This window comes from Platalea leucorodia (genome assembly GCF_965183815.1).
Source record: "Platalea leucorodia genome assembly, chromosome: 7".
NCBI lineage: Eukaryota > Metazoa > Chordata > Aves > Pelecaniformes > Threskiornithidae > Platalea > Platalea leucorodia.
The window spans coordinates 25,176,698-25,198,838 of record NC_138829.1 but is presented as its reverse complement, the minus strand read 5'-3'; the positions used below and the strand labels follow the sequence as shown (position 1 = coordinate 25,198,838).

The 22,141-nt window shown below is 47.2% G+C and overlaps 1 protein-coding gene across 2 annotated transcripts in view; it reads left to right on the top strand.

The window, feature by feature from the left end:
* The window catches only part of ADCK1 (aarF domain containing kinase 1), a 116,845-nt gene that overhangs the window by 25,493 nt on the left and 69,211 nt on the right, over window positions 1-22,141 (top strand). For both annotated transcript variants that reach the window (XM_082316612.1, XM_082316611.1), the window contains exon 4: window positions 6,233-6,436. In XM_082316612.1, the coding sequence (XP_082172738.1) occupies window positions 6,233-6,436 (204 nt within the window). The remainder of the gene's footprint in view (window positions 1-6,232; window positions 6,437-22,141) is intronic.

The following is a 22,141-nucleotide window of genomic DNA, read 5'->3' as shown; positions in this document are numbered from 1 at the left end:
TACACCAAATAGGTTCTTTAAAGATTTTAATGATGCTGGGAGCATCAGTGCACCCTGTTTTCATTCTGTCTCTCACTGTGGCCAATCAATAGGGTAATTTTTGTCTTGATGCCTTGAGCAAGAGTGTTTAAAGCCCTTTAGACATTTTATTACACGTAATGTTCTTATGACTCTGTAAAATGGGGGACAGCGATCCTGAGTTTTGTAAAGAGCTTTGTAAAAGCACTTTTAGAGATGAAAAGCTCCATATAAAATCAGGTATGGTTGTTTTATCATAAATGTCTAAAGCCTTTCTGAATTCCATTAAGCCCTTGGCTTCTCTGTCCTCTGACAGTGAGTGCCACTGGTTAATGCTGTACTGGGCAAAGTGGGATGTAAAAAAAACTTAAAGAAGATTGTTGCTTTGTGGAATGCCCTATTATTTGCTGTTTTGTGAGAGCTGGAAATAGGAACGAGAGGTTTTCTTTTCATATAACTCTTCTCTCTTATGTATCAACTCTCTCTAATCTAAACAGATCCCTAACATTTCAGATCTCTTTTTTTATAGACTCTTTTCAAGTCCATGATCATTTTTCTCTGTCCTTCTCTGTCCTCTTCTTTTTCTTCTGTACCCCTTTTTGTGATGGGATGTCCAGAATCCAAGGTGAGGTTGTGCTTTCAATTTATACAGTGGCATTTTGATATTTTGAATGTTTTTCTCTTTTTCTTTCTTAACACAGTCACACAGCTTGTTTGGGTTTTCCTGACCCCCACTGTGCATTGAGCAAGTGCATTCACTGAGCCATCCACAACCACGTGATGCAAGTGTTGGGTGGTTACAGTTAATTTAGAGCCCATCAGTGTGTGCGGCCAGGATAAATTGCACCTTCCAATATGTGTAACCTTGCAGCAATCTATGGTGAGGGGGATCTGCCAGTCTATTGATGGTTCACCTGTCTTTGGTAGGGACTTGGCAGGGCTTATTTTTCCATAGTGGTGAATAATTTCTGTTGCATCTCATGGAATTTTTGTCACTGCACCCTTGTCTCCTTTGCCAGATAGCTAGCAGGGAAATTAAACCTTGGTGTAAGAAGAGGTGTAATGGGACACACTGCTGTTTGTTTTTGACAGTGATGCAGGTCAACCCATTTATAGTAGAGAGCCCCTTCTGCCTGGCGGGTGCTACCTGTACCTGTTTCCCTTTTCATCCCATTTCTCAGTGCTTCCAGGGCTAGTTCAGCCTCACTGGAAGTAACAACATTGCAGGTGCTAATGTAGACAGGGCTTCTGCAGTATCACCTCGTCTAAAAGAATTCAGAGCAGGTTGAAATGAAGCTGTGGTAAAAACATCACTAAATGTTGCAGCCTTGTCCTAACTAGAGAGTCCCCCACTGCTGCTGCCTGTAGTGCTGGGCCTGGTGTTGCAAAAAGGGAATTCTGAGCCAGGAATGGGATAAAATGAGCAAGTGATGTAAAGAAGCGTTTTTGCATCTTCTCCAATAATTACTCAGTTTTCTTTTCACTCTTTGTGAGGGGATTTACTGAAAGGCACTTGAAAGTCCAAATAAATATCTCCCTTTTCTCTTCTATTGACCACTGCATTAACATGCTCGGAGTATTTTAGTGGACTGGTGAAGAATGATTTTTTTCCTCTCAAAATCTCTGTTGGCTTTTTTCAGTCATATCACATATAGCTAGATGATTTTTAGTACTTTCTATAATTATTGTCTCAACTAATTTAGTTGATACAGAATAAAAGCTTGTAAGACTATAATTTCCCAGATTATTCTGGATTTTTCTTAAATACAGGGCAACGTTTGTTCCCCTTCAGTCCTCTGGAAGCTAATGGTTTTAATGTGCAATCCTCTTTTTATTATGATTATTAGCATCTCAGCTACTTTTTAAATTCATCTGTAAGTGTTATATGATTGAAGTTTCCAAGGTATTTTCTGGAGACATCTTTCTTGAAATATTGTCTTGGAGAGTATACCTCCATTGTAAGCAGTGATGGGCAGGCTTGTCCTCAGCATCCTGCCCCATGCAGGGAACTGCCTGCAGCAGAAGGTGTCTCCTTTCCCTTGCTCAGGTTGGGAGTAGGTGGGATGCGAGCGGGCACCACGTGGCGTGGAGCTGTTTCTGCTCACCTGTACAAGAGTGCTCTCCGGTATGGAGGTGAGAGGAGGAGCAGTCCTTCTAGCCCTGTCCTCTGGGCGAAATCCAGCCTGACGTCCTTTGTGAGATGTCTGTGTTTGCAGTGTTCCTGGAGGCAATGCTCATCACCAAGAATTTCTGGTGACTTGTTTGTTATGTCTTTGACTAATTGCATTTCAAATTTTCTCTCTGCATTCCTAATCCTCATTTCACGTTTTGCCAGCTATGAGTATGCCCTTCAGGGTTGGAATGACTTTTCTGAAGGATTTTTCATGTGAGGAGTGGCTTCCACCACTTACCTTATGGTCTTTAGTGGCCTTTCTGAGCCCTTTTGTCACCAGGTCTGATAGCAGATACTCAAGTTTTCACCAGTATATTTTAACTTTGGTATTTATTTTCTGCTAAATTAATTCTGTTATTTTTAAGACCAGATTAGCATCTGCCAATTTGTGACACCTTGCACGTCTGATGCTCTGAAGAGCAGTTCTTTGCCAAGGTCTCTGTGAGTAAAGGCTCTTTCAAAAGCATCAAAATTACTTGAGAAGCCAGGTCTGCTTGTATATCAAGGGTAAATTAAAAAATGTCCCTTTGCAGCTCTGCTTGCTGAGTATGTGCTTCATCCCAGAGGTGCCTCCTCTCCATACCTGACAGTTATTACTTCCATTATGGCCCATATGGAACAATTTTAATAATCACTGTTAATCCCCATGTACCCAGGGCTTAGGTAAACCACAAGTCTGATAGCCATGCTGTGGGCCAATGGAGAATTTGTCCTGCTGAAATTTGGGGAAGGGGTTTGAGACAGAAAGAGATGCCCATGTGGACTGAGGAAAGAACCATATACACACTCAGATGGCATTTGTGATCCAAAGTGCTTCCTGAGGGAGGCTTATTCTTGGTAATCCTTGGTACATGAAATACTTCCTTTTTCTGCAGTGTGCTCCTAGGCATGATGCATACAAGCAGCTCCCTGTCTAACTAGCTGTTGTTCCCAACTCTTTTCCCTGATAATAAGAATCTTCAAGGTATTGCTTGTGCAACAAAGAGCAATATCTTGTGAGATTTCTTGGAGAAAAGCTCTGAGCCATTCTGGGGGTTTCCATTTACTCTGCAATTTCTTCAAAGTAGGACAGAAACATGGGTCAACAGTATTGGACACAGTAGTAGGAATGTGGTACTCTTTGCCTATGATTAGGAGAAGGTCATCTATCAGAGAAAGAAGTGCTGCATCTGGACCATGACCTAGCTTGGGGAGATCCAGGCAATTAATAGATAGCGTTATGAACATTTTTTCTGCTAAAAATCCTGACGTGGTTGATAAGAGATGAGACCTTGGAAGCTGCAGTTGCAGTCCTGCTTCATTCTCACTGTACTTCTGCCTGTAATGCAAACTGGAGTTTTGTAAAATGTGGGGCTACAGATAGATTTCCTTCTTCTGCTACCAGTTGCTTGGTCATCTTCTGTCTCTCTAGCAGGGGCAGGAGCTGCCATTCCCTGGTCCGGACAACCAGCCAGGGCAGCTCTCTCTTAGGAGTTTTAACCAAACCAGTTGTGGGAGCACGGTAGAGGATGCTGTGCATGGGGGTTTTGTTGTTTTGTTCCTGGAGCCCTCTGTAAGGATGCTCTCGTATCTCTTGGCCAGGACTGCTGTGTCCATGAGGCCAACCAGGTTCTCTACAGGGTGGATAAGTTTGGGAGGGCCAAAATTTCCTCTCTCCTTATGCTAGAGGAGAGAGGGGCTATTTCTGCTCCCTTCTCAGCAGTGATCGATATGAAGATACATCCTGCATCGAAGTGTGTCTGTAACCAGTTGCATTTTCAGCTACATGAACTTTCCATCCTGTTTTTTCCATCTCTCTTGGTGATCCGTGTGGGGCAGGTAGGTGCATTGGAGCCAGCACCTCTACCCTGACCTGCCTGCCCGGCCTCACACCCAGGACTGCGCTACAGCCCCAGGGGTGCTGCCGCTTTGCCCTGAGCCATGCTGCAGCCTGGAGTTATTTGATGGGCTCCTGCTGTGCCTGTGGGAGGTCGCAGGGCCCTGTGCTGGCCCGTGCTCAGTGCTGGGGTTTTTGGAGCACATCTGCAAGGAGCCTTGCCACTGTTTCCTGCCTGTGTCTTAGGCTGTGGCTGCCTGATGCCTCGGGAGAGGCGGCTGTCTGACCACTTTCCCTTTGCTGCTGGCAGGGGGTTTCCTCCATGGCTGGAGGCAGCGGGCAGAGGGCGATTATCAGAGCTGCATAAAAGCTGTTTCCCTGTAATGGGCTGCACTCCTGGTGCTGTGACAAACTACCCAGCTGCTCTGGCTACCTCCCTCCCACTGCCTTTCTCTTTCATCCCATTACTCCCTCTCTGCTTTTCTTGCTCTCTTGTCCTCTTTCACAGCTTCCTTTCCTTGTCCCCTTTTGGCCTACTTTTGCACCCGCCGCACACAGGGAAGGAGAGCAGGGAAACAGCCAGGGCAGAGGCTTCCTTGTTACAGCAGGAGCTTTAAAGCTGGTGTGTAAAATGCAGCACAGTAATGTGGGAGACTTCAGGCATGCTTGTGGGTGTTATTTTCTGCCTATGTATTTGTGAGTGCTTTTGAGCAGGCAATATGCTGGGGGAAACTCACTCTCCTAGCGCGAGTTACGCTTGCCTGTGCGTGCCTGCCTAGGAAAGTGTGTGTGTGCGTGTGTGTGTGCATGTGTGCATCAAGCTGTCAAGTCTTACACACTAAGTGTGAGACTACACATTAGGCTTTCTCCTCACACTCCCCCATGCCTGTGTTTTGTGCACTTGCAGCTCTGCACCCAGTCTGTCCCCTGACACGTTCCCAAATGTGAGACACTCGCCCTGTCTCATGATGTGACACAGCACTGCTTTGTACGGAGGGCAAAGATAGCCAGTAAACGGGGTGGGTGTGTGGGGGTGTGTGGTGTTCATGCACGTTTGTGGTGTTGTTCCTTTCTGCCATGTACTTCGAGGCTTTTGGTGGAGTCCCTCACCACAGGATCTTGGGCAGATGAGGTCTGCAGACACAGGATTTGACCTTCAATGACTTCTGACACAGAAGCCAGAGGAATTAGGAGCCTCTATGCAGATAGGTGTCAGGCATTAACAGGAGATGGGTGCAGAGTTATTTTTTTTCATTGATTTGCTTAGATTTTATTAATATATCAGAGTAAACTTATCTGAAGTTTATTAAAGAATATTGAGTATAGCTGTGTCCTTGGCAGGAGGCTTTTCTAGTGAGAGTAATAAAGGCAGAATGAATCATTGTCAGTGAAGGATGTGGTGGCTGGTCTGTTCTTGAAAGGCAGAATGAACCTCAGGAGCTGAAATCCAGACCAGGCAAGTGATTGGTGATGGGTTTTGTCCTTTGGTGGCTGCATTTTGGCCAATGTGAGCAAAGCTGGCAAGTCTAATTCTTAGTTTCTAAAACCACTGTCACTGCAGACTTTGTTGGCAATGTAAGCAGTAAAAGCAAGATCTGGCTGGACTGGAAGGATGTAATTTCCTCTTGTGGTGTGTCAGAGTGAGCTGAGGAGAATGGAGGACTGCCCACTAACTGTCCTCCTCACTGCCAAATAGACATCTGTAGTTTTGATTTTTAACAGACTCTTCTTCCAAGTTCCTGGAAGTTTCTGGGATGGTATCTGTGGTTTTCTTCTCACTTTAATTCATTGCACTCACACTAAGAGTCTAACATACATGGTTGTGGTCCTGACCTTTGTCTTTTTACAAGGGGTTCCCAAACTGTGTATCGTAGCAGTGGATCACAGTGACAAACTAAAGCTGCCCTATGGCTAGACTTCTTATTCTGTGCAAGGATGTAGCCCTGAACAGAGCTAAAAACTAATGTGCTGTCACTGATCACGGTGCCTGTGTAAATAAGTGTCGAAGCCCCTTATACTGTGGAGCATCTTGTCGTGGTCTGGTTCAGGCCCTCTGAATCAAGCCAGAGTCCTAATACTTAGCTGACACATTAGATGATGATGCCCAAAATCAAGAAAGGAAATCCCTGGTCTGTTTAAATATGGACAAATAAAAAGTGCGTATGTGGGTGTGTGCACGTAACAGACAGCAAAAGGACTTGGCTGATGTTCTGGTCTCTCCACAGGTGCACCTGCGCTCTGCTGAGCGCCTCCGGGAGCTGTGCTGTGCCAACCGGGGCACCTTCATCAAGGTGGGACAGCACCTGGGAGCGCTTGACTACCTGCTGCCTGAGGAGTACACCCGCACCCTCAAAGTGCTGCACAGCCAGGCCCCGCAGAGCACCAGGCAGGAGATAGAGCAAGTCATCCGCGAGGATCTGGGCAAAGAGGTAGGGGCTGCCATAGCCTGTGTTGGCTTCTCAGGCCTCAGCAAGCCCTGGGCAGCTAGAAGAAGGAAAACAGGAGCAAGGAGGTCCTTGGTGGTTCTCAGTCACAAAAGATACCAAAGGAACATATCTCCTCCTTGCCCCTGGGAGAATAGCATGTGAATTTTCCTTGCCCATTGATGGGCATTATTGGCAATCTTAGGAAAGGAGAAGATAACAGAGGATTAAGGGTGTGAGGGCTGCCAGGTGGAAATGGCAGGGCTCAACAGAGCAGCGTACCCCAGAGGGTATGCCAAGACTAACAGGGTTGCTGGAGGTCAGGATGGAGGGCTGTCTGCCACACTGAGGGGTGGGAGCTGGAGATATTGATGTTCAGGACAAAGATATATTAGCAGGGCTCTATGAGGGACGACTCTCTCCCCTAGCTGTGCTAGACCAATTCCAGCGAGCATTGACAGCCTTTTACTTTCTCGAGCCCCTAATTAACCCCCAAAGAAAATAATAGCATAAATCACTTTTGGTGCTTGCAGTCACGTAATACAGTAGCCCAGGAGTCTGTGTCACCATTAACCCTCAGCAGTCTGCAGCACTGAGATCAGAGGTGGGTGCCTGTGTTCATTAGATATAAGGGAAGTAACCACAGTATTTAGAGAGGGTTGTTCTGCTGCTTTGCATCTTGCCCCTTACAAGAAGAGGTCCCCTCACACTCCCACCCAGGTTGAGGAGAGGCATTTCAAGGATCACAACTGACATGATGAGAGGGAGGCAGGAGGCAGCAGCGTGCAAAGGCAACGGAAGAGAAGGTGGGAGTGAGGGAGAGGAAGACAGGAGGCTGAAGAATGGAAGCAGTGTGGATGTGTGTTTTGGGGTATTCTGGGATGTGTGACTGTGTGGTGAGGAGGTATGGGGGTAACATGATGAAGTAAGTGAAGTATTTGCACCTAGTGAGTACACCGTGGGCAGATTTGGATGGGTTGGGTCTGCCTATGTGTCATTTTAGGCCTAGGTATTGTCTAGTCAGGAATGGCAACTAATATTTCCCTGCTGTTTGATGGCAGGGTTAATGTCAGCCCCTGACCTGCAAGATGTTCCCTTTCTCAGTGCTGCATCCTTGTAGCATGGCTGGTACCAGCTGTGTTTCATAGCTCAGTGGATAGATGGAGGAGGGCAGGCTGTCTGCTCCCTGCAGACCCGTGCTGCTCCATGGGCCTCCATCCGGCAATCTGCCCTCTGCAGAAGCCATGGAAAGCCATGCTGAGGTTAGCCCCCATTAAATGACTGCAGCCCGGGCTCAGTTTGTGTGGCGTCTCTCAGGCTGAGCCAGGCGCTCGGAGGTGGGCCGTCTTCTTTTCTCTCAAGTGCGTGTTCAGCTGCCACTGATATGCCCTGGTTTCTTTCAGCTTTTTGGGAGCTAGACGAGCCCTCTATGCCTCATTGATTCCCAGCGAGGCAGCTCGAATCCAGTCTCCACAGCAGCCTTCCCTCTTAGCATTCACTTCACCCACATGGGCAGAGCTGGGCAATATTTAATTTTAAAGAGACAGAGAGAGGGAGGGGAAAAAGGTAGAAATGGGAAGAAAGGGATAGAGAGGAAATGCTAATGAGAAAAAGAGAGCAATGATAAAAGAGAGAAATGAAGAGAATGACATGTATAAAAACAAAGGAGCTGGTGAAACTGGGCAGTATTAAAAGCAGAGGTAAATGCCCGTTTCCATTAGTTACAAGGTACCAAATCAAGGTATTTAAAAGCAAAAAGGATTTGGGGAACCTAATGCACCAAAGTTGTCTTTGCTGGAGCCCAGAGGATTTAATAGGTTACTTCAGGAACAAATTTAATTCCAGTGTAGCTACATCCTCAGTACATTTTAAATACAATATACTTAGCTGAAATATATATGGCAGAAGGGCAAAGTGGAGTGTCAGAGCAGAGGGGAGTGCAAAGAGGGATCCTGAAACCTTCCCCCTTGGGGCCAGCATCACACCTGCAAACTTGCAGATGAATTCAAACAGAAGAGAAAATGACAGTGAGGGAACCTTCCCAGGGAGCCTGAGCCTAACCGTGCTGCCCTCGAATTCAGTGGTAAGACTTCCAGTTCCCCCATCAGGCTCAAGAGCAGGCTTCTCAGATGAATCTCAAGTGTAGGCAAGAAGTAATTACATACAGTTTGGATCAGTGCAGAACAAATGGGGGAAACAGCAACTGGAAGTACAGAGGTACCTAGGGAGGCATGTGGCAAGCTGACAAATTAAGCAAGAGCTTGCAAAAGGGCATAAGGATCAAAAAAAGCCAATTTCATGTATAGAAGCATTGTATCTTCAGTCAATTAGAAATAGTCTGTCTTCTGATGTGACCTACTCAGAACCTTATCAGAGGCTTGGATGTTGGTCAAATTGAGTGGTTTTGTGGGAAAACTGGCATAAATGGAGAGCATGCCAATGGGACTGATCTTTGAGCAAAGGCAGGGGGCTTGTGAGGTGGGTTTACAGCAGTTCGACATGGCTCTGCTGTCACCATGCAGACTTGCGTGACACCTTGCTGATGGGGGAACTCCCATTCTAGGCCAGCATCGTGGCTGGAGACTGGGAGCTGCAGCATGTAGCTCTGCTGCATGAGCTAATGGACTGATTTAAAGGCAAATGGCATGTGTACCGATCTGACACAGAAGTAGAAGCACCATATATGCTGACTAGTGGGTAGCCCTGTCAAACCCCATTTTAAGTCTAGGGTGAATCTGTGTACCTATCAAGGATCATTAGGATAAAAATAATCAGTAGCGAGCAGATGCCGGCTTTCTAATCTCAGCCATAGTGGTTTGGCTAAGTGATGGTGGGAGGTGATCATTCTCTTGAGTGTTGTATGCAAGAGGCTGGGGTGGAGGTGGGATTCTCAGGACAACACCAGTAGTAGCAGTGGGAGAGGCTGCACAAAGCAATCTTTACAATGACTCCTGGAAACGCTCACTAGCAAGATCATTGAGTAAGAGTCTTTTGGAGAGACAGTGGAGATACCACAGGTAGGGCTTGTTCTGGATGGATTCCTTGGATCAGTTGGGAAAAGCTGTGTGCATAAGAACGGGTGATGAGATATGAATGAGAGAGTCTCTCCTACTTCTATACTCATCTTCCCTGCTTGAACAAGGTTCTGAAAGTGAAAAGGTGTCAGGCGTGGAAAACGAATGCAAAATGAGTATGTTCCCTACCCCACAATTGTCATTGTCTCTGCAGAGCTATTAATGACATAGGGAAAGATAGCGGGTTCAGCTAAGCTCTCTAACTCAACAAGGTGCATGCGGAGCAGAGCCAGGCAACTTCTGGTGAAATTTGGGCACCAGACATTTAGGGAGAAAGGGTGATGAGAGGCTCTGGAAGATGAATCTTTTGGAGAGGCTGCACCTTAAAAGTGCAAAATCGTTGTGCTTAGAAACTAGAAATGATGGAAGAAGTATTTTGCCAGCACTGGGATTAGGGGCATTTCCTCCCTCTGGCAGGTCTGTTGGAAGAGACTGGCTTGTGGCCGTGGGATATAGGGATACTGGGGAGGTGATGCCAGTTTGATCCCAGAGCAGGGGTGCAGAACCCAGGGCATCTCTGAGTTTGGCCATGCCAGTTCCACCTGACAACCCTTCGGTGTCTGTCAGAAAGGCTTCCTGTAGGTCTTTCTCTGTGTTACTTCCATGGACAAAGTGCTCAGAGGTGCTTATTGCTCGTTGCTAAGACTGATTGGACTATTGCAAAGCTCTCCCCTTTCAGAAATAAATCTGCTTCTCTCTGCTGTGATCAAGGCCATTCCAGACCATCCCTCCTCATAGGACTGAGTGGCTGCAGAATGACTTGGCAGCTTTTACAACCCTCGTCTTCCAAATATCCCTGGTGTCTTTCTGTTGTCTGGCTCCAGTACTGTCCAGTGCAGTCCCTAATATGGCTCTGTGGGTTTTGGTTCTCTGCCGCTGTGCAATGATAATGAGTTTGGATACTGTGACATCTCCTGACTTCACTGTGTACTCCTATCTATGCCTTCACACTCTTTTACCTCTTTCTAGTCCTAAAATACCTCCTGGTTTGCAGTCATCCATCTGATCTGCACATCCCAGTAGGCCAGAGCGTAGCTCTACCCACTCAGCACCACTGTAATCCCTCTCCTGTGTACAGCAAAATGTCACTTTCCAGATCCCATTGCTCATCAGCTTCCAGCCCATCCTCACTCATCAGCATTTTGTAATCAACTTTCTGACCTTTTCCCCAAGACTCCTTATTCTCCCCCTCGGTGTGTTTGCGTACTCCATACTCTACCCAGGCTTTTACTCGTGTTGGAGGTAATTTGTCTTGGTGGGAGACATTTCCTCCCCATCCACCCATCTTTAACCACTGTCCCTTCAGAAGTATCCCAGTGTTCCTCTCTGTCAGGTTCCCGTCAGGCTGGTCCTCTGGTCCCTGGTCCTATGTCTGGTCTGAGGTTGCGCGGTTGGGAGTCAGGGCAAGAATAAAGTTAGCATCCCCACGAGGCGAGCATGGTCTCAGGTAGGGTCTTTCCCATGCTGGTGGGGCACCTGTGCTGCGCAGCTGCCCAAGTGCTCTGTGTCCAGGCTGCGCCTTTGCCTGGGGAGTGAGGGGCTGGTGTAGGGCACAGGGCTGGCCTCGCCTGCTGTGGGAGTGAGGGTCTGTCCTTTCTCCTTGCCCCTTGACTTATCCTCACATCTCTGGCCTCTTGCTAACAGCTCTTGAAGCTGTCGCAGAGATGAGTGGGAATTGCTGAAGCTGAGCAGTCTCAGATGCTATTAAGTGAGGGGTCCCAAGAAATCCTGACCAGCTCTCTGCTTGGACCCCGGGTATCCACATCTGCACACACACTTACACCATTGCTGCTGAGTTTGCTGCGCTCCAGGAAGTCTGAGAAGCAAAACAGGCTCCATAGGGAGAACGCACCGGTGTTTGAATGTGTTGCTTCCAGTGCTTGCTTTGTTCAAAGCTGGGAGAAAGGTCTGGGGAGAGCCCAGAGGTCGAGGCTTGTCTCTGCTGAAGCCAAATCGTATAAAGGGCTTAAATTGATGGAAAGACAGTCATTTGGAAGGATGTCAGTCCAGTTCTGCTTTGTGGGAGTGCAGGTAATGGGAAGTAGTTTCTAATTGCTTGATTAGCCAGCACCTCCAAGGAGACCATCCTTTTCATCCACAGTTAATTGCGGCTTTTACCTGTTGTTCAAGGACTATTTTGCCATTTGCAGGAAGCCTCCCGCAGCCATACAATAATGGAGCTCACTGACTGAGCAGGGCAGAATACGTCAGCGAGTTGACTGTGATTTGTAAGCAAAACACGTGTGGTAGAGGAACCTCCTGTGCTGTGGTTTGTGAAGCAGGATGCATTTTTACAGACAGTGATGCTTGGGGGACCCAGCCTTCTGTTTAAAGGGCTTTGCTCTCCTTGGATTCCTACCCTTTTACCTGGCATGGCATCAGTGCTGTGCGGTAAGAAACAGATACTCCTCATCTGGGAAGTCATTGTCCCTGCAGCAAAACTGTGGCTAGGAAGGATGCTGCCCTTTGTCCCTCTACCTTAAATTGCTTCCAAGGTTCCCAAAGTGTTTTCTAGGTTGGGTGCACAAGCTTTATTCATCCACTGTTGAAATGTACCCATATACACCTGGGAGCATTGTTATTGCAATCATGCGCAGCAGTGCCACACGGCCATTTGACAGGGAGGGACAAAAATCGTATGCCTATGTGAACCTGCCATGGGAAAGATTTAGAATGAGACTGCAGCGAGGTGCTAATGCCCACAGCAATAGACTTCCCTGCCCTCGAATTGTTGGAGACTGAGAAAAGACAGAGGGAATAGAAGAGACTCCTCTTTTTACTCCTATTTCTGTACACACTCTTGGTACAGCCTGGCAACCTTTGCTGTGCCAGTGACAGGGAGAAGGATGGACTGATGCCCTTCCTTCTGGAACTGTTGGTTAGCATTTTAAGCTCTGGCAAGACATATGCTTACTTCTGATTTGCAGAACTATTGAAGCAGTGCTCAGCCCTGTGGGAGAGCAGCTAGGCCTTCAACAGGCTGTTGGGTATTACACCGCACGTCCTACAGCATCCAAGTTATTCTCAAGGGCATATGAGCCACTTTCTGTAGCTGGTTCCATATGTTGCCCTAGCGAAGGTTCATTTACCCTGCTAGATCACAAGGTCTTCAGGTCATGATGCTGCGGATCCTGTTATGGCACCAGAAAGCCTCTTCCCAGGCTGGCAGGGTTGTCTAACCCATCCAGGATGCCAGGACACGTGCCTGCTTCCTCCGGTGTTGCACAGCCTTGTGGTCGAGCATTCTGCCCGAAAGCACTGATGTGTGGCACAGTCAGTGCATGGTGGCTCTCATGGTTGCTTGGGGCTGTGGGACTGATGCTGAGTGGCTCTATTGAACAGCCAGGTCTCCCGTAGCTTGTGATCCTGGTGCTGTCCTTAAGTACTCTGCTCCAGCCACAGTGTGGCGGGGTGCTCTGTGAGGCTGGCCCTCACGTACATCACTAACAGACACAGGGAAGCCAGATTTAGGTCAGCAAGAGCCTCCTCTGCCTGCTATGGGTGTTATGTCCATCACAGGAAATCTGCTCTTCCTGCACGACGTTACCCACCCTCCATTACCCACCAGAGTGGAGGCTGGGCTGTGGTGGCCATTACTCTGACAGTGTGAGGGGCTGGGAAGAGGGATGGGAGGATTTGGCCCTTCTCCCACCCCTCTGAGCCTCTCTCAGTAGGCCTGTCAGGGCTTCCAAGCAGCCGTCAATAAAAAACACATTTGTATTAAAACTATAATGAGGAATAAAAAAACTTCACATTTTTTTCAATAACTCGGGATATAAAAAAGAGATTTTTATCAATTATGAAAAGGATTTTGGCCATAAAAAGGTAATTTAAAGAGTCTGAGATGGATGGCGAATAGCATTAATGTCACCCAGAACAAATGGGCCTGCATTACTCAACTGAAAGGCAGGAGCGGCTGCCTGTGCAGGTCCCGCTGCTGCTGCAGCCGCCGCCATGCTTTCCCTGCCCTGTCTCTATTAAGAGGCCCCAGCTGCTGGTGAATCTCAGTGTGGCTGCCCCTACACCGAGCCCTTGTGCGGGCAGTAGCTGCTCAGAACCACTGCTCCACTGCCAAGGGCAGATGGGGAAAGCTTTGTGTGGTCCACCTTGCTTTGTTCCTTGTGTCCCTGCTCACTCCATTTGCAAGCTCCAGAGTTACTGACCCTTAGCGTCAGGCCAAGGACAACCTGATGTCCTGATTGCCAAGGGAGCTTTGGGGCAGGGTACTCCCTCCTTCCGTGTGTTTTCTCTCTGCTCACAGCTCCTGGGAGAGGATCTGGCTGAGTCCTGCTCATGGCAGCCTCTTCCTGGGCACTCTAAGCCCTGTTGCCTAAGAGAGGGAAGGTTTTGTGGATAGATGAGAGGATAATCTCCTTTGGCTTCCTTCAGGTTAAAGAAATTTACAATACAGAAAGTTGGACAGTGGATTTTCTGAAGGAGTTTTTGGGGGGTCTTCTGCAAGGAAGTGAAAGATTTGATATCAGAAAACGCAGTAGGGAATGGCCTGTTAAGGAGTAGTTCTGATCTGTATGCTTAGTGATGTTTTTTTCTTTAATTTACAAATTCTTTAGGTGCCTGGGGGTTAGTGTATGGCATACCTGCATGGAATTTGTTGGCTCACAGTGTCTTGTGTGCAGATGGTAAGCTCTCTTCAGTATGGTTTTCTCAGAGTTTTGATGACACCTGAAGTGTTGCTGTGATGCAAATAAATCTTGGCTGGCAATGGACACCACAGCTGTGTCAGGCTGTGTTCAGTGTCCGCGTCCTGCGGAGGTGGTGGATGTGCTGCACAGCAGTGCTCTAGCCATTGGCAGAAACCACCTCTCAGCACATGGGTAACCACTCCAGTTCCAAACAATTACTGGAAATCGCTATCTGTAACTGGGATTAATAGTCCTTATGTGGCCGCCTTGCATATGGAGACTTTCTTTTTTCAAACATGGTGTGTGTCTCATTTGCTCAGCAATCTCTATGCGTTTATGACGCAGCAGGATCTGGGCAGGGGCAGAAACACTAAGCTGCTATGTGGAGGGACTGGCTTCTGTTTCAAAGCCTGCTGCTGATACACTCAGAAATATTCTTACTTGATGCTCTGATCTAGACACAGGCTGGGTTTAGTATGCCTGATTTTTCTCTGAGGGAACAGGGAATCCTGTCATCTGCCTGCCCACTGATCTTTTAATATCCTACTTGATTCTGCCTGGTTAGCATCTCCTGTTTTCTTTCAGAATTTTACGTCTGCCCAGTTACTTGGCTCTTGACCTGTCAGGAACATGAAAACATGATGCAGTGAGTCTGGTGACTTTTGGCAATAGGTTATTTGTAGATGAAACAAATGACATAAGATGAAATAAGGAGTTATAGGGCCTGACCTTGACATATCTGCATTTTCCTAACACACAGAATAGACACATAGCATTTTTATGAATTTTTAAGATGTACAGTGATCTAATAAGCTCTGTTTTGTGGCACTTCTGGGATCTGTCTGAGAGGCAGCTCCTGATTCCATGGAAGGATGCTGAGCTACAGAAAGCACTTTGACCCTGTCTGCAGGTTTTCCTCCCTGTGAAAAAGCTGCTATGGGTTGGAAGTTTTTTAACATTAACATTAAGCACATTTTGCACTTATTTTCTGTAAGCTTTGCAATGCTTTGGTTTTACAGATGCATGGTTCAGATCCAAATCGGTGAAGCTGTCTGTGACAACTGAAGCAATAAACTCACATGACCTATTGCTTGTGCCAGGAGAGCTCAGCTGAGGCAAACCCACGAGTTGCTCCCTTACAAAGCTCACATAACCACTCCATCTCAAATTGGCAAGTTCTTGGAAGAGACTGTTCAGCACCAACCCTTCCAAATTTCAAATGATTAGTAGAAAATATACATGAGTTGGCTCATTTCAGATAATGAATGAAACTGAGATGGTATCAGTTGTGAGTGGAGGACAAAGCTAATTTTGCCAAACATCTTATTGGATGTAACTGATTGGTTCAGGTCTATTAACTGTTATTCCCATTTATCAAGAAAGGCTGGAAAGAGGCTAGAGCAATGAAAACTACGGGGGCTTGTTAAGAGGGGTTATACTAAAGAAGTCTCTCCATGTAACTTTTGCTGCCCTGTTCTTTGTGAACTGCTAGTGTCTTTGCCCTGGCTGCCAAGAAAACCTCTAAGCCCATGCCTCCTGTCTCAGGCTGTGTTATATCCTTTGGACCATAACCTAACCTCTTCCTCTTCTTTTGTTTTTTTTCTTTTTGTTTGAAAGAGCCGTGAGGCTTGTTCTTAATGGGATATCCTATCAAAGGCCTTTGCCGGTCCCTTGCAATCATCAGGACCAGCTCAGGAATTACAGGTTGGCTGCTCCAAGTTAAACAATTGAGGCGCTGGGTGGTTCTCAGTGAGTGAGCAGGGAGGAAGGGAAGGGTATGGACTGTATGTGGGCCTTATCTCTCCGTTGACTACACAGCCATAGCACACTGATGACAGTGTGTTGGGTTAAGCATCTCCAGTGACTTAGTGTCCTGTACCCGATGAAGGAGGAGGTGCAGCCTGACCAGCAGCAGGCTCTGGGCTACTCACTCCTGGCTCTGCTCTCCACAGGCCATGTCTGGAGTGGATCTCAGTCCTCGGCCCTTCTTTGGTGAGGTGGCTCCCCAGGATATGATGAGGTGTTTTTTGAAATGGGTGCCCCTGCTTACATTAGATAGAATCCACCAAACTGCTTTACCTCATCCACAGGAGCCCAATGATTTTGAACTATAGGAAACAGAACTAAATACAAGTCAGTGTTTAAGGCTCCCTGTCCTCTTCCTATTCCAGGGGCTGACTCTGTTGCTCCATCTGTTTTTGAGCTGCATCAGCCCTAGGGAGGGAAGTAGGGCAATTGGATTCTGGCTCTAGAATAGTAAAATTGCTTGGAAATGCATGTGAATTAAACAAAATTAACCCCCTACCTTTGTTTCCTTAGCCCACTTTTCTCCTTGTAACAACCTCTAGCAGTAAACCCTGGGGGTGCCAGAGAACTTACGTTCAAGGTGGAAGACAAACGAGCTGTTTCCCACTGCACCCGGGACTGGCAGCCCTTCCCTTTGCAACGCTTGTCACCCTGCAGTGGCAGCAGCAATGCTAGGCCTGTAAGTGTAGTTGATTTATGTTAACTGTTAAAACAATAATGTTTAATCTGTAAAGTGCTAATCTATTTTTTATGTTGATTATGAATAGGCCAGCTGTGCCTACTTTCCTATTCATAGAGTTTAGTGAACAAGCCCATTTCACAGGCTGGGTTTGGAGGGTGATTTACATGAGAGCAGACACTAGTTCAAGGAGAGTAAATCAGCTGAGTTACACCACTGAACCAGGGACCTGGCAGTCCAAGAAGAAGATCTGGGGGCAAGGGAAAAAACATGGGAGGAAGAGGAGGAAGAGACAGATAATAAATAAACTGTAGAAGGAGCAGATGGATCAGAGCAGAGACATGAAAAGTAGGGGAAATATGGGCAGGAGAAGAAAGGAGAGGTTGATATTCAGAGGAGAGATTGACAAGAAGGAAGCAGGAAATGATGTGGCTGGCTTAGCATAGGACTTTCCTCTCTGAATCGGTGCAGAGAAGTCTGGGCTCCAGGGTTTGTATGACTGGTCATTAGGGGATGCACGGAACCCCTTCCCGAGCATGGTGCCGGTGATGCTGTTGGCAGAGTCAGTTGTGCATTTAATTTGCCATGCAGTTGTCTCTCTCAAACGACTTCCCTGGATCTCTGTACATTTTTTTCTGAGTAGGCTGCAAAGATACAAACTCCAGGGTCCTATCCAAATCTCTTTGTAAGTTATTCTACCTCAACTTCTCTTCATGTTCTCTGTGGTGTGGACTGCTGTACAGCTGTGCCTCTTGCATTGACTGGCCTGCCAGGTGTGTAGGTGTTCAGTATCCCATCAAGGCACAGTCAGCACCAGTAACGAGCTTATGAGCTTTACATCTTCAGCAGGGCTTTACTACCTTTTTAGCATCTTTCTTCTAATGTAGTGACCTCATTATATCCCTTTGTTGATATGAATTTAATTCAGGCAGAGCTGCCCACATCTTCCAGGCTACATGTATTTCCATGTCTACCTCAGATCCTCACTCCTGCTTCCCTGTCCTATTACTCTGAGGCAATGCTGTGCTTCAATAAAACTTTATTGTGCTTGCATCGATGTAATTATGACCAAAGCCTGAGGAAGGGACGTACCTGGGCAGAATCTGGCTGGGACTGGGCTTTGCCCTCTGCATGTTTTCATTGTACTGTGCCTCTGTCCACCCTGGTGACAGGCTGCTGGATTGTGCAATGCTGCTTCTGTCATTCCTGCTCTTTGTCCCAGGCCTAGAAATGCTTTTCCCCTCATCCCTTTCTGAGGAGACACGTAAAAGCATTCCACGTAGTACTCGCGGGAGTATGCCACTCTCTCTGTTTTAGTAGCTGGAGTAGAAGGGTTTGTCAGTGTAGCATATACTCACATATATGCAGTGCTGTCCTGCTAGATATAGAATCATAGAACTGTAGAATCATAGAATAGTTTGGGTTGGAAGGGACCTTTAAAGGTCATCTAGTCCAACCCCCCTGCAGTGAGCAGGGACATCTTCAACTAGATCAGGCTGCTCAGAGCCCCGTCCAACCTGACCTTGAATGTTTCCAGGGATGGGGCATCTACCACCTCTCTGGGCAACCTGTTCCAGTGTTTCACCACCCTCATCACAAAAAATTTCTTCCTTATATCTAGTCTAAATCTACCCTCTTTTAGTTTAAAACCATTACCCCTTGTCCTATTACAACAGGCCCTGCTAAAATGTTTGTCCCCATCTCTCTTATAAGCCCCCTTTAAGTATTGAAAGGCTGCAATAAGGTCTCCCCGGAGCCTTCTCCTCCCCAGGCTGAACATCCCCAACTCTCTTAGCCTTTCCTCATAGGAAAGGTGTTCCATCCCTGTGATAATTTTTGTTGCCCTCCTCTGGACCTGCTCCAACACGTCCATGTTTTTCCTGTGCTGAGGACTCCAGAGCTGGATGCAGGACTGCAGGTGGGGTCTCACAAGAGCAGAGTAGAGGGGCAGAATCACCTCCCTCAACCTGCTGGCCACGCTTCTTTTGATGCAGCCCAGGATACAGTTGGCTTTCTGGGCTGGCAGCGCACATTGCCAGCTCATGTCCAGCTTTTTGTCTATCAGTACCCCCAAGTCCTTCTCTGCAGGGCTGCTCTCAATCCCTTCATCCCCCTGCCTGTATTGGTACTGGGGGTTGCCCCAACCCAGGTGCAGGACCTTGCACTTGGCCTTGTTGAACCCCATGAGGTTCACATGGGCCCACTTCTTGAGCTTGTCCAGGTCCCTCTGGATGGCATCCCGTCCCTCAGGTGTGTCAACTGCACCACTCAGCTTGGTGTCATCTGCAAACTTGCTGAGCGTGCACTCGATCCCACTGTGTATGCCATTGATGAAGATATTAAACAGTACTGGTCCCAGTAGGGACCCCTGAGGGACACCACTTGTTACTGATCTCCATCTGGACATTGAGCCATTGACCACTACCCTCTGGATGTGACCATCCAACCAATTCCTCATCCACTGAGCAGTATCCTGCAATGTAGCCCTCCACTCCCCCTGTACACCCTGCCTCTGCACATACGCACAAACACCTGTCCTGGCCCTGTTCTTCACTTGCCTCTCTGTGGAGGGAGAATTTTGCCTACCATTCGCCACACAAGCTGTGCACACAAATGCACTGCCCCATGCCCCCTCCTTAACTCTCTGCGCAAGCTCTGGCACAGCTTCGCTTGCTGATCAGATGCCTGTAGCCCACCTCTTCCAAACATATACTGCCAGACATCCCCTCACCATTCTGTGTAGTCACATAAACGTGCCCATAGACATTTCTCTCGCCCCACCCCTTCTCTCATACAATTCTCAAAGCCCCCAGGCTTTCAAAGCTGAATCAGAGGCATTTGAGATGAGGCACAGGTGATGTGTGTTCCTGAAGGTCCCTATATATCCTCAGGCTCTGGCAGCTGGTTATTTCTCACAGGACTTCTGCTGTTGTGCAGGCTTACTGCTGACAGGGCCCTTGGGGCATCTCTGCAGTCTGTGGCAGAGCCTCCCTCTGCCTGGCTGTGACTAACATGGAGCCTGTTGTGGGTCCTTTGACCCTTTCCTACTCGGGTTTCAGCCAGTGTGTAGCAGGGATGTGTTTATGCCTGAAATCAAAATGGTTTTGGAAATTCATTTGCTTCTGGGTACTTTCTTAAATCTTACCTCCTTGCTTAATGTGCCAACTGGCCCCGTCTCTGTGGCATTTCTTCTTCTCTGTGGCATTTTGGGAGAGGTTTCATCTTAATGTAAGAAAGAAATTTTTTACATTGAGAACTATCAATCAATCATGCAAACAACCTCCCAAGGGATGTGGTGGAGTGCCCATCGCTAGAGGTTTTCAAGGTGTGATAATCTCATCTAGGCTCCCTTTCCCATGAAAGGTTGGACCAGATGATCTTTTGAAGTCCCTTCCCAGCCTGGGCTGTTGTATGATTTGATGATTCTTTCCAAATGTGCTGTCCTTGCAGCAGGCTGCTGACATCTGTAGGCGTAATATGTCATTTGGGAATACGTCTGCAGGAATTTGATCAAGGGGTTCTGGGTACACTGGGGACCACCATGTGTCTTATTACATGTGTGGCTCGGGAAATGGGAACTTTGGGAGGGACGGGGAGAACACTTCAATTGTTGTCACCTGTCACTTGTGAGCATTAGTACTTGATGTCTAGCACTAGATTCAGATCTGTCCTGGAAATGAGATCTGGAGGGGGGTTGATGTTGATGACAAGGCCAAGGCTGCAGGCATGCTTGACAGAAAGCTGGTGACATTGTCCGTTGTGATGAGAAAGGAATGACAGGAGGGATGGTTCGAGTGAGAAGATTAGGAACTGTGCTTTAGCTTTGTTGAACAGAGAGATGACTATCTGAAAAAAGATGTCTGAGACACAGGCTGAAATTGTAGTTTGGCTAGAAGCAGGCCGATGTAGAGTACAGAGGTAGAACTACGTGTCACCAGAAAGGAGGTGGGAATTTTATGTGAGCCATTATCCAGATGCAGTGATGGGAGTAGGGGCTGTGGGCAGAACATCTCCAGAAAGCTGGGAAAGGGATAAGGAAGCTGCTCAGACACACTAACAGAGCCATTAGAAGAGCAGAAGGCTGAGGAAACTGCTCCCTTCCTTAGGAACTACAGGGATGTTCCTGCTATGTTAGCACTTTCAGCTCTGTTGCTTGGGAACTGAAGAGCTGCAGAGAACACAGTCAGCCTCAAAGTTCTCAGTAGGAAAAGGTCACTACTACTCCTTCTGAACCATGGAACGAGTCCCTTTGGACAGATGGGATGCAGAAGGAAGTTTATTGGCAGCAGAGAGTTGTCTTCTGCCCTGCTCTCGCTGCACAGTGGTATGACAAGTGAGAGCCGCCTTTATCAGCAGGGAGAGAAAGAAAGAGAGAGAGTGCTTTCAATTAAAACACAAAAAATGGCTGGGAGTGGAGAAGTTGTGTGCTCTTGAAGGACTGTGATTCCAATCTGTCTGAACGATTGACAAGTGTGGCTCCATCCTCACAGTCAGGAGAGATGCAGGTGAAGTAATATTTCTCCAAAAAGACCGAGAGAAAAGAGTGGATTTAATGAGCATTGTTCAAGTGGGAGACAGCTCAAGATGAAAGAGCAAATTAAGATAAAGGAAAGCATTTGTATGTGCCAGGGGAGAGCAGGGAACATGGGGCAGGTTGGAGCATCTGCCCCATAGCCTGCACTATCGGAGGGAATAAGTAGCTCACAAGTCACTACTTTCTTTTTCAGTATGATGGAATGGAACGAAGTGAATGGGAATATATATGTATATACATGCCTCAGCTTTACTCTTCTTTGGTCTGTGCATTTTGCATAGACTATAAGATGCTTATATCATGCAAAATAGAGTGCACAGTGACACTGTTTAATGTGCACATTGAGAGATTATCGTTTTCCACCTTCTCTCTCCACACAAGCATAGTTGCTGGTGGACTCTGGCATGACTGTCTGGATCAGGAAACACTGGCTGCTGTTGGAGGCCAGTCACAGATAGAGTGGGTTGTGGAAGTGGTTTAGGATAGCGAGAAGGTGACTAGCTGCACAAGATGTTTATTCGGAGGTGGGAAGAAGCAGTATGCTGAACAAGCCAGGTCACTGTGCTGATTAACTGCATCTGGAAACAGGAAATGAGCATTTTCCCAATGGCCACATCAGGGTTAGAGGGACTTTGTTATCACTCGGGGGATCCTGAGCAAATAATTGTTTTCAGTGGTGCAAGGTTCTTCCACCTTCCAACTTCTCTATAGGGAAGTGAACTGGACTTGCAGCTTAAAATTATGATGCAGCTTCCAACAGCAAAATCTTTCCTTTGGTAATGAACGTTTTGGAAAGAAAGAGCTTCTTGGAATTTAATTCTGAGCATGGGATTACAGGCATGTGGGAAAGCTATCTGCATTGTCTGAAATGGAGTACTTTGACCAGGAGTGATGTTCACACTGGTGGATGGGTTAGAGACTTGTTCTGAGACATCCCAGCTTTGCTGTTTCGTCTCTCTGGTTTGCCGTATGTGC